The sequence below is a fragment of the Procambarus clarkii genome, chromosome 62, assembly GCF_040958095.1.
Source record: "Procambarus clarkii isolate CNS0578487 chromosome 62, FALCON_Pclarkii_2.0, whole genome shotgun sequence".
Taxonomy (NCBI): domain Eukaryota; kingdom Metazoa; phylum Arthropoda; class Malacostraca; order Decapoda; family Cambaridae; genus Procambarus; species Procambarus clarkii.
Window position 1 is genome coordinate 12,336,347 of NC_091211.1, and position 10,333 is coordinate 12,346,679.

The 10,333-nt window shown below is 37.6% G+C and overlaps 1 protein-coding gene across 1 annotated transcript; it reads right to left on the reverse strand.

Annotated features, from left to right (window-relative positions):
* Nucleotides 1-222: 222 nt before the first annotated feature.
* Nucleotides 223-3,899, reverse strand: LOC138354324 (uncharacterized). The gene is made up of 3 exons (XM_069308473.1): nt 3,840-3,899; nt 3,307-3,570; nt 223-2,811 (listed from the first exon to the last, which is right to left on the reverse strand). Exons 1-3 carry the CDS (start codon nt 3,897-3,899, stop codon nt 223-225), a joined length of 2,913 nt encoding a protein of 970 aa, XP_069164574.1.
* Nucleotides 3,900-10,333: the final 6,434 nt, after the last annotated feature.

Consider the following 10,333-nt stretch of genomic DNA (forward strand, 5'->3'; position numbering starts at 1 on the left):
TATCCAGTTCTCTGTTGAACACTGTGAGGGGTCGGCCAGTTATGCCCCTTATGTGTAGTGGAAGCGTGTTGAACGGTCTCGGGCCTCTGATGTTGATAGAGTTCTCTCACAGAGTACCTGTTGTGCCTCTGCTTTTCAACGGGGGTATTCTGCACATCCTGCCATGTCTTCTGGTCTCATGTGATGTTATTTCTGTGTGCAGGTTTGGGACCAGCCCCTCAATTATTTTGAGGGGCTCAGAAGACCACCAAGAATCAAATGAGAGGGGCTTAGGGGTTCTCTTTGGGAGAAATCTTCTGTTAAGTAGGTTAGAGGTCTGTTGTTGACTCGTGCTTCAATTTCCACGACAAGGGTCTGTAACTCGGTGAGATTAATTTTCTGCCGGTGTAAGGTTTTTCTTAGGCATTTCTTAACAGTTCCCACCATTCTTTCGTAAAAACCGCCGTGCCATGGTGCTCTTGGAGGAATAAATTTCCAATAGCATTGTCTCTGTTTGAGCAAAGAGTGTACTTCTGGATGTTTCCATATTTCTTGTAAGCAAGCTTCTCCTGCCACGAAGTTAGATCCATTATGTGAGATCATTAATTTTGGGCAAGATCTTCGTGCAGCAAATCTGCGAAAGGCTTGCAGAAAGGCTTCTGCACTCATGTCAGAAGTGACTTCTAAATGTACTCTGCGTGTGGTAGCACACGTGAAAAGGTAAATGTAGGCTTTCACTGGAATCTTGTCCGATGTGCCTGTTAAAATTAGTGCTCCTGTATAGTCGACACCTGTGGTTTCAAAGGGACGAAGGTGGACGACTCGCTCCTTAGGTAGGGGCGGTGAACCTGGATAAGGACACACTCGAGCATCATATCTCTTGCAGATTACACAAGACTTGATTAAAGATTTGACAGTTTGGCGACCTTGGGGAAGCCAAAAGCGTTGTCTGATTTCAGTAAGAGTATCTAATACACCACCATGCAATGTATTATGCTCATGGTAATGTAAAACGATGAGTTTAGTAATGATGTGGTGACGTGGAAGAAGTATAGGATTCTTCGTATCTAAATTTATTTCTGCGTGAAGCAGACGTCCGCCGCATCTCAAAATGTTATAGTTGTCTGAGTCACGCCAGATGCCCAGAGACTTACTCAACCTTTCTGGGAGATGTTCATATTCCTTCCCATAAGTCTCTTGTTGAGCTTGTTTGACCCAAGTTTTGATGGAACTAGGAAATCGATACTTGATCCCCATCTTGTTGATGAAATCAAATACCATTTCTGTAACTCTTAGTAATTTGCTTAAATTGGAATAACGATGAGGATTGATAGCTAAAGTTCGAGGGGGTTCTGGATCCACAACAGGGGTAGTGACATTGGTCACAATGACTTGCGGCTTCTGTTGGGGCCACTGACCACTAACTAGCCATTGGGGTCCATTAAACCACATCTCGGTTTTAACTAATTGCTTTAAAGTCAAACCTCTGGATAAATAGTCAGCTGGAATGTCCTTGGTTGGGACATGTCTTAATTTATAACCAGCAGACAAATCTCGAATTTCCCTTACTCGATTGCTGACATAGGGAGTTTTGTTGTTGTCGTTTTCTACCCACTGCAATACTGCCTCATTGTCTGACCACACTACTATTTCACCAAGGTGAACATTACTGAGGGTTTTGATCAGGCAATGAGCCAGTCTTACACCTACTAATAAGGCAGTTAATTCCATTTGGGGTAGTGACCTCCTTTTAATCGGGGCTACCCTTACCTTAGATGTAAGCAAAAATGATTGTTGAGTATTAACTAGATAGGCTACTGAGCCATACCCTTTGCCTGAAGCATCGCAGAATGCATGTAAATTTGTGGGTAAATTTAGTCCTAAGGTATTTCGGGGAAACTGTAGAATACTAAGTTTGTTGTAATCAGGAATCAACTGCTGCCATTTTTCTTGGAGATCCTCTGGCAACGTTTCATCCCACCTCAAACTCCTTTGCCAGCACTCCTGCATAAGGAGTTTACCCTTAATTAGAATAGGACTGAGTAGGCCTAATGGGTCAAATGGCTTGCTGACATGGGAGAGTAGTTTTCTCATGGTTAGAGGTGAATGACTGAAATCCACCAACTTGATATTCAATTTGTCTGTGGAAGTATTCCACTCCATACCTAAGACTTTCAATTTGTGAGGTACCTTATAATCAGGGAATTCTTCCTCGATTATTTGGTTGAGTTTTTTATTATTGGAGGCCCACGACTGTAGGGGCATGTTAGCTTCCAACAGTTCACGATTAGCCTCATGGTAGATTTCCACTAGTTTATTCTCATCATTAGTGGTTCCTTGAAAATTGTCAACATATAAATTGTTGCTAATCTCAGTCTTGTAGGGGCTATTAAACTTCTTAAGATGTGTATCCAGAGTAGCCTGGAGTAAGAATTGTGAAGATGTCGCTCCAAACAATACTGAGGCAAATCTATAAGTAATGATTTCGCTGGTAGGATCCTGTGGATCTTTCACCCAGAGAAATTTAGTAAATTCACGATCCATCTCTTGTAAGCCTATTCTTAAAAAGGCCTTACTAATATCGGCCGTATAGGCAAAAACACCAGAGCGAAATCGTAATAAGACATCTTGTAGTCTTTGGGTTAGGCTAGGTCCAGTTTGTAGACAATCATTTAGTGACACGCTGTCTGCCTTTAATTTGGCACTACAATTAAATACAATCCTGATTGGTGTTGTAACTGAATCTTTCAGGACAGCATGATGTGGCAAATAATGGCCTGTCTTATAGTTGTCTTCTTCAACAACTTCTATAAATTTGTTAGCAAGTTGTTGCTGTATTAAAGCATGATACAGTTGCAATTTATTTGGTTGCTTCCGTAGCCTAGCTAATTGAGAAATTAATTGGGTTGAGGCCATGAAATAATTTACTGGAAGCTGTGGGTGGTTCAGCTTCCATGGGAGTCTCACCTAATATTGATTATCTTGGAAAATCACAGTATCAAGATATTGTTGATACGTCCATGTGTCATCTGGACTGGGTTGATCAGAGACTATGCCTAAGGTGTCCAAATCCCATAATTTGTGAACAGGGGGATTGGACTCATCATCATCAGTTTCGTCTCTGTCATGTAGTGGTGACTGCTCTAGGCCTAGTCACGCCACTATTGAATTAGTTGGTTGATTACTAGTAGATTTAGAATGTTGTTGGATCAACACCGGTCCTGTGAGTAGTTTACCCCCAGCTGACAGTAATAAGTTTACACCTCGTTGCCTGGTGCATCCAGTAATAAATCTATAATAAAAGTCAGCTCCAATAAGAATACCTACATCGTTGAGACAGTCTGTATTTATTTTATGATCCGCTAGCCTAATACCGCTGCGTTTAAGAAATTTGACTGTTTGAGCAAGACCTGTATCATGTAAATCTGAGGGTATCTTGTCAACGACTATGGCTTGAATTGGGCTGGTGCAGCCTCCTAAACGTACCAAGACTTTAACAACCAGGTAGTCTCGAGGTCCACTATTGGTTAGGAATCCAGAGCTATTCAAATTCACTCGAGCAATAGGCTTCAGTTTCAACTGATCAACTAGCTGTTGAGAAATAAAGGTTTTCTGCTAACCTTGGTCAAAGAGATCACGATTGGAAATTCTAGATCCCTTGGTAATTAATTTTAATTGAGCTGTTGGTAACGTAGTTGTGTTATTCGACTCTGTTGCAAGTACACTTATGTCTTGATGCACCTTGCAATACTGCACAGAAGTAGAATTTGTAGTCTCCTTATGAGGATTGGTTGATCTTGATTGATCACTACCACACAAGGAGTAATGGTGTCTACCCTTGTGGCACTTGTTGCACATACGTAAGGAGACAGTACAGCTATTGGGGTCATGAGGAGTTGACGAGGCGTTTGACATGCCATCTTCAATCCGGTGCTCCTAGGAATCACATGAGACAAGCCCATGACATCACTCTAACAAGAGAAATGTTAAAAGAGAACACCTGCATAATAGAAAAAAACCCAAGATGCAAGAAGATTACAAATTCTTGAGGCAATTCACATAAGAATAGAACAACCTACCATGAACACCCAAATCACGGAACTATTTACTCTACCCACCATGAGAGTAAGGACAAGACCAGAACATAACGATGCCAACACAGAAGACAATGTCCAACATAACAGGCCAATTACACTGGATTAATCTTTGTGTTTAGATAGGAGCTGCCTCGTATGGGCCAATAAGCCTTCTGCAGTTACCGCTATGTTTCACCTCACATTTATCCCTTATGTATCCCCCCATGTTTTCACCTTTATTGTATTATCACCTGACCCAGTGCGGGTATAAAATCAACCAGCATTGTAAGATCTGTTCACTTGAGAATGAACCATGGAGGTTCGAAACGTTCTGCAAATTGTATAAATAAGTGTAATACACTCTATAGTAAATCACTTCTTTTCTTTACTTTAAAAGTACGAAAATGAGTTTTGGAGAACTCCTATTTCAACTAAGCCCTGATGCTAAGAAAATAGTTAGAGGAATAGAAGTCCTAAACCAGAAAATAATAAATACAGAATATGCGGTCATATTCAATGAAACATGTTTGAAAGAAAACCTGCTGCCAGTATACACCAATATAAACCCACATGACCCAGCAGTCCGCAATACAGAGTTTACCTATAGGTATAGGCAAGAGTTCATTCGGCATCAACTAAACAAGAAGAAGGAAGCCCTCCAAACCCTTACAGAGCAGGCTGAGCATCTGTTAAACAAATGGACCCAGTACGACATCCCTATCCAACTCAAGCAAACCATCAACAGTGAACTATTTAACCTGAAACAACAACATAAAACTCTTGTAGAAACAAAGACACTCCGTAAGTTAACAGCCCTAAACGGTGGACAGTTAAAGATCCCTCGTCCTAAAGATGGCTACATTAACCTGACTTCTTATGATCTTATCCAGGACCAACGAGACCTCTTAAATCTTGGTCTAAATTTGTCAATTCTTATCTAAACCAAAGATGCATCAAAAACGCCTGGAAATCGAAATGCTTCTGGACGATATCCATAAGCTAGAAGACAACAAAAAAGTCCTCACCACTGACACACTTCAAGCTGAACTACTTGCAGAAGCAGGGAAAAAACGAGGATCATTTTCATCTACAATCTTAGCCCCACGACTCAAAGAAGCAGCGAAACAACTAAAAAATCTGAAAGACGTAACAATAAGAAAAGCCGACAAGACAGCAGCATATGTATTGATTCCTACCCATGAATACATAAACAAAATTAGCGACATCCTTAGTGACGACTCCAAATTTCAACGAATCACGAGGAACCCCGTAGAAGACCTTAGGTGGAAAGTAAACAAAACAGCAATCAACGCAAAGAAAGGTAGTGTGCATTTCAATAAACTTCAAGGCGACTATGGCTTAGGATATGCCTACGGCAATGTTAAGACGCATAAACCAGGTAACCCACTTCGCCCTATAATCAGCCAAATACCAACCCCAACTTATCACCTGGCAAAGAAACTCAATGAACTCCTAACTCCATACACTCCAAGTAAGTTTAGTCTACAATCATCAGCAGATTTCCTAGAATTGATCAAATCTACCCAGCCCGATGGAATCATCGCATATATATATATATATATATATATATATATATATATATATATATATATATATATATATATATATATATATATATATATATATATATATATATATACATATATATATATATATATATACATATATGTATATATATATATATATATATATATATATATATATATATATATATATATATATGTATATATATATATGTATATATATGTATATATATACATATATATATATATACATATATATATATACATGTATATATACATATATATATATATATATATATATATATATATATATATATATATATATATATATATATATATATATATATATATATATATATATATATATATGTCGTACCTAGTAGCCAGAACTCACTTTTCAGCCTACAATGCAAGGCCCGATTTGCCTAATAAGCCAAGTTTTCATGAATTAATATATTTTCTCTAATTTTTTTCTTATGAAATGTTAAAGCAACCCATTTCATTATGTAAGATGTAAATTTTTTTTTATTGGAGTTAAAATTAACGTAGATATATGACCGAACCTAACCAACCCTACCTAACCTAACCTAACCTATCTTTATAGGTTAGGTTAGGTTAGGTAGCCGAAAAAGTTAGGTTAGGTTAGGTTAGGTAGGTTAGGTAGTCGAAAAGCAATTAATTCATGAAAACTTGGCTTATTAGGCAAATCGGGCCTTGCATTGTAGGCTGAAAAGTGAGTTCTGGCTACTAGGTACGACATATATATATATATATATATATATATATATATATATATATATATATATATATATATATATATATATATATATATATATGTCGTACCTAGTAGCCAGAACACACTTCTCAGCCTACTATGCAAGGCCCGTTTTGCCTAATAAGCCAACTTTTCATGAATTAATTGTTTTTCGACTACCTAACCTACCTAATCTAACCTAACTTTTTCGGCTACCTAACCTAAGCTAACCTATAAAGATAGGTTAGGTTAGATAACGTATGGTTGGTTAGGTTCGGTCATATTTCTACGTTAATTTTAAGTCCAATAAAAAAAATTGTCCTCATACATAATGAAATGGGTAGCTTTATCATTTCATAAAAAAAATTAGAGAAAACATTAATTCAGGAAAACTTGGCTTATTAGGCAAATCGGGCCTTGCATTGTAGGCTGAAAAGTGAGTTCTGGCTACTAGGTACGACATATATATATATATATATATATATATATATATATATATATATATATATATATATATATATATTATATATAATATATAATATATATACATGTATATATATATATGTATATATATATATCTGTATATATATATACATATATACATATATATATACATATATATATATATATATATATATATATATATATATCTATATATATATACATATATGTATATATATATATATATATATGTTATATATATATATATATATAATATATATATATATATATATATATATCTATATATATATTATATATATATATATAATATATATATATATGCGATGATTCCATCGGGCTGGGTAGATTTGATCAATTCTAGGAAATCTGCTGATGATTGTAGACTAAACTTACTTGGAGTGTATGGAGTTAGGAGTTCATTGAGTTTCTTTGCCAGGTGATAAGTTGGGGTTGGTATTTGGCTGATTATAGGGCGAAGTGGTTACCTGGTTTATGCGTCTTAACATTGCCGTATGGCATATCCTAAGCCATAGTCGCCTTGAAGTTTATTGAATGCACACTACCTTTCTTTGCGTTGATTGCTGTTTTGTTTACTTTCCACCTAAGGTCTTCTACGGGTTCCTCGTGATTCGTTGAAATTTGGAGTCGTCACTAAGGATGTCGCTAATTTTGTTTATGTATTCATGGGTAGGAATCAATACATATGCTGCTGTCTTGTCGGCTTTTCTTATTGTTACGTCTTTCAGATTTTTTAGTTGTTTCGCTGCTTCTTTGAGTCGTGGGGCTAAGATTGTAGATGAAAATGATCCTCGTTTTTTCCCTGCTTCTGCAAGTAGTTCAGCTTGAAGTGTGTCAGTGGTGAGGACTTTTTTGTTGTCTTCTAGCTTATGGATATCGTCCAGAAGCATTTCGATTTCCAGGCGTTTTTGATGCATCTTTGGTTTAGATAAGAATTGACAAATTTAGACCAAGATTTAAGAGGTCTCGTTGGTCCTGGATAAGATCATAAGAAGTCAGGTTAATGTAGCCATCTTTAGACGAGGGATCTTTAACTGTCCACCGTTTAGGGCTGTTAACTTACGGAGTGTCTTTGTTTCTACAAGAGTTTTATGTTGTTGTTTCAGGTTAAATAGTTCACTGTTGATGGTTGCTTGAGTTGGATAGGGATGTCGTACTGGGTCCATTTTTTAACAGATGCTCAGCCTGCTCTGTAAGGGTTTGGAGGGCTTCCTTCTTCTTGTTTAGTTGATGCCGAATGAACTCTTGCCTATACCTATAGGTAAACTCTGTATTGCGGACTGCTGGGTCATGTGGGTTTATATTGGTGTATACTGGCAGCAGGTTTTCTTTCAACATGTTTCATTGAATATGACCGCATATTCTGTATTTATTATTTTCTGGTTTAGGACTTCTATTCCTCTAACTATTTTCTTAGCATCAGGGCTTAGTTGAAATAGGAGTTCTCCAAAACTCATTTTCGTACTTTTAAAGTAAAGAAAAGAATGATTTACTATAGAGTGTATTACACTTATTTATACAATTTGCAGAACGTTTCGAACCTCCATGGTTCATTCTCAAGTGAACAGATCTTACAATGCTGGTTGATTTTATACCCCACTGGGTCAGGTGATAATACAATAAAGGTGAAAACATGGGGGGATACATAAGGGATAAATGTGAGGTGAAACATAGCGGTAACTGCAGAAGGCTTATTGGCCCATACGAGGCAGCTCCTATCTAAACACAAAGATTAATCCAGTGTAATTGGCCTGTTATGTTGGACATTGTCTTCTGTGTTGGCATCGTTATGTTCTGGTCTTGTCCTTACTCTCATGTGGTAGAGTAAATAGTTCCGTGATTTGGGTGTTCATGGTAGGTTGTTCTATTCTTATGTGAATTGCCTCAAGAATTTGTAATCTTCTTGCATCTTGGGTTTTTTTCTATTATGCAGGTGTTCTCTTTTAACATTTCTCTTGTTAGAGTGTCATGGGCTTGTCTCATGTGATTCCTAGGAGCACCGGATTGAAGATGGCATGTCAAACGCCTCGTCAACTCCTCATGACCCCAATGCTGTACTGTCCCTTACGTATGTGCAACAAGTGCCACAAGGGTAGACACCATTACTCCTTGTGTGGTAGTGATCAATCAAGATCAACCAATCCTCATAAGGAGACTACAATTCTACTTCTGTGCAGTATTGCAAGGTGCATCAAGACATAAGTGTACTTGCAACAGAGTCGAATAACACAACTACGTTACCAACAGCTCAATTAAAATTAATTACCAAGGGATCTAGAATTTCCAATCGTGATCTCTTTGACCAAGGTTAGCAGAAAACCTTTATTTCTCAACAGCTAGTTGATCAGTTGAAACTGAAGCCTATTGCTCGAGTGAATTTGAATAGCTCTGGATTCCTAACCAATAGTGGACCTCGAGACTACCTGGTTGTTAAAGTCTTGGTACGTTTAGGAGGCTGCACCAGCCCAATTCAAGCCATAGTCGTTGACAAGATACCCTCAGATTTACATGATACAGGTCTTGCTCAAACAGTCAAATTTCTTAAACGCAGCGGTATTAGGCTAGCGGATCATAAAATAAATACAGACTGTCTCAACGATGTAGGTATTCTTATTGGAGCTGACTTTTATTATAGATTTATTACTGGATGCACCAGGCAACGAGGTGTAAACTTATTACTGTCAGCTGGGGGTAAACTACTCACAGGACCGGTGTTGATCCAACAACATTCTAAATCTACTAGTAATCAACCAACTATTCAATAGTGGCGTGACTAGGCCTAGAGCAGTCACCACTACATGACAGAGACGAAACTGATGATGATGAGTCCATCCCCCTGTTCACAAATTATGGGATTTGGACACCTTAGGCATAGTCTCTGATCAACCCAGTCCAGATGACACATGGACGTATCAACAATATCTTGATACTGTGATTTTCCAAGATAATCAATATTAGGTGAGACTCCCATGGAAGCTGAACCACCCACAGCTTCCAGTAAATTATTTCATGGCCTCAACCCAATTAATTTCTCAATTAGCTAGGCTACGGAAGCAACCAAATAAATTGCAACTGTATCATGCTTTAATACAGCAACAACTTGCTAACAAATTTATAGAAGTTGTTGAAGAAGACAACTATAAGACAGGCCATTATTTGCCACATCATGCTGTCCTGAAAGATTCAGTTACAACACCAATCAGGATTGTATTTAATTGTAGTGCCAAATTAAAGGCAGACAGCGTGTCACTAAATGATTGTCTACAAACTGGACCTAGCCTAACCAAAGACTACAAGATGTCTTATTACGATTTCGCTCTGGTGTTTTTTGCCTATACGGCCGATATTAGTAAGGCCTTTTTAAGAATAGGCTTACAAGAGATGGATCGTGAATTTACTAAATTTCTCTGGGTGAAAGATCCACAGGATCCTACCAGCGAAATCATTACTTATAGATTTGCCTCAGTATTGTTTGGAGCGACATCTTCACAATTCTTACT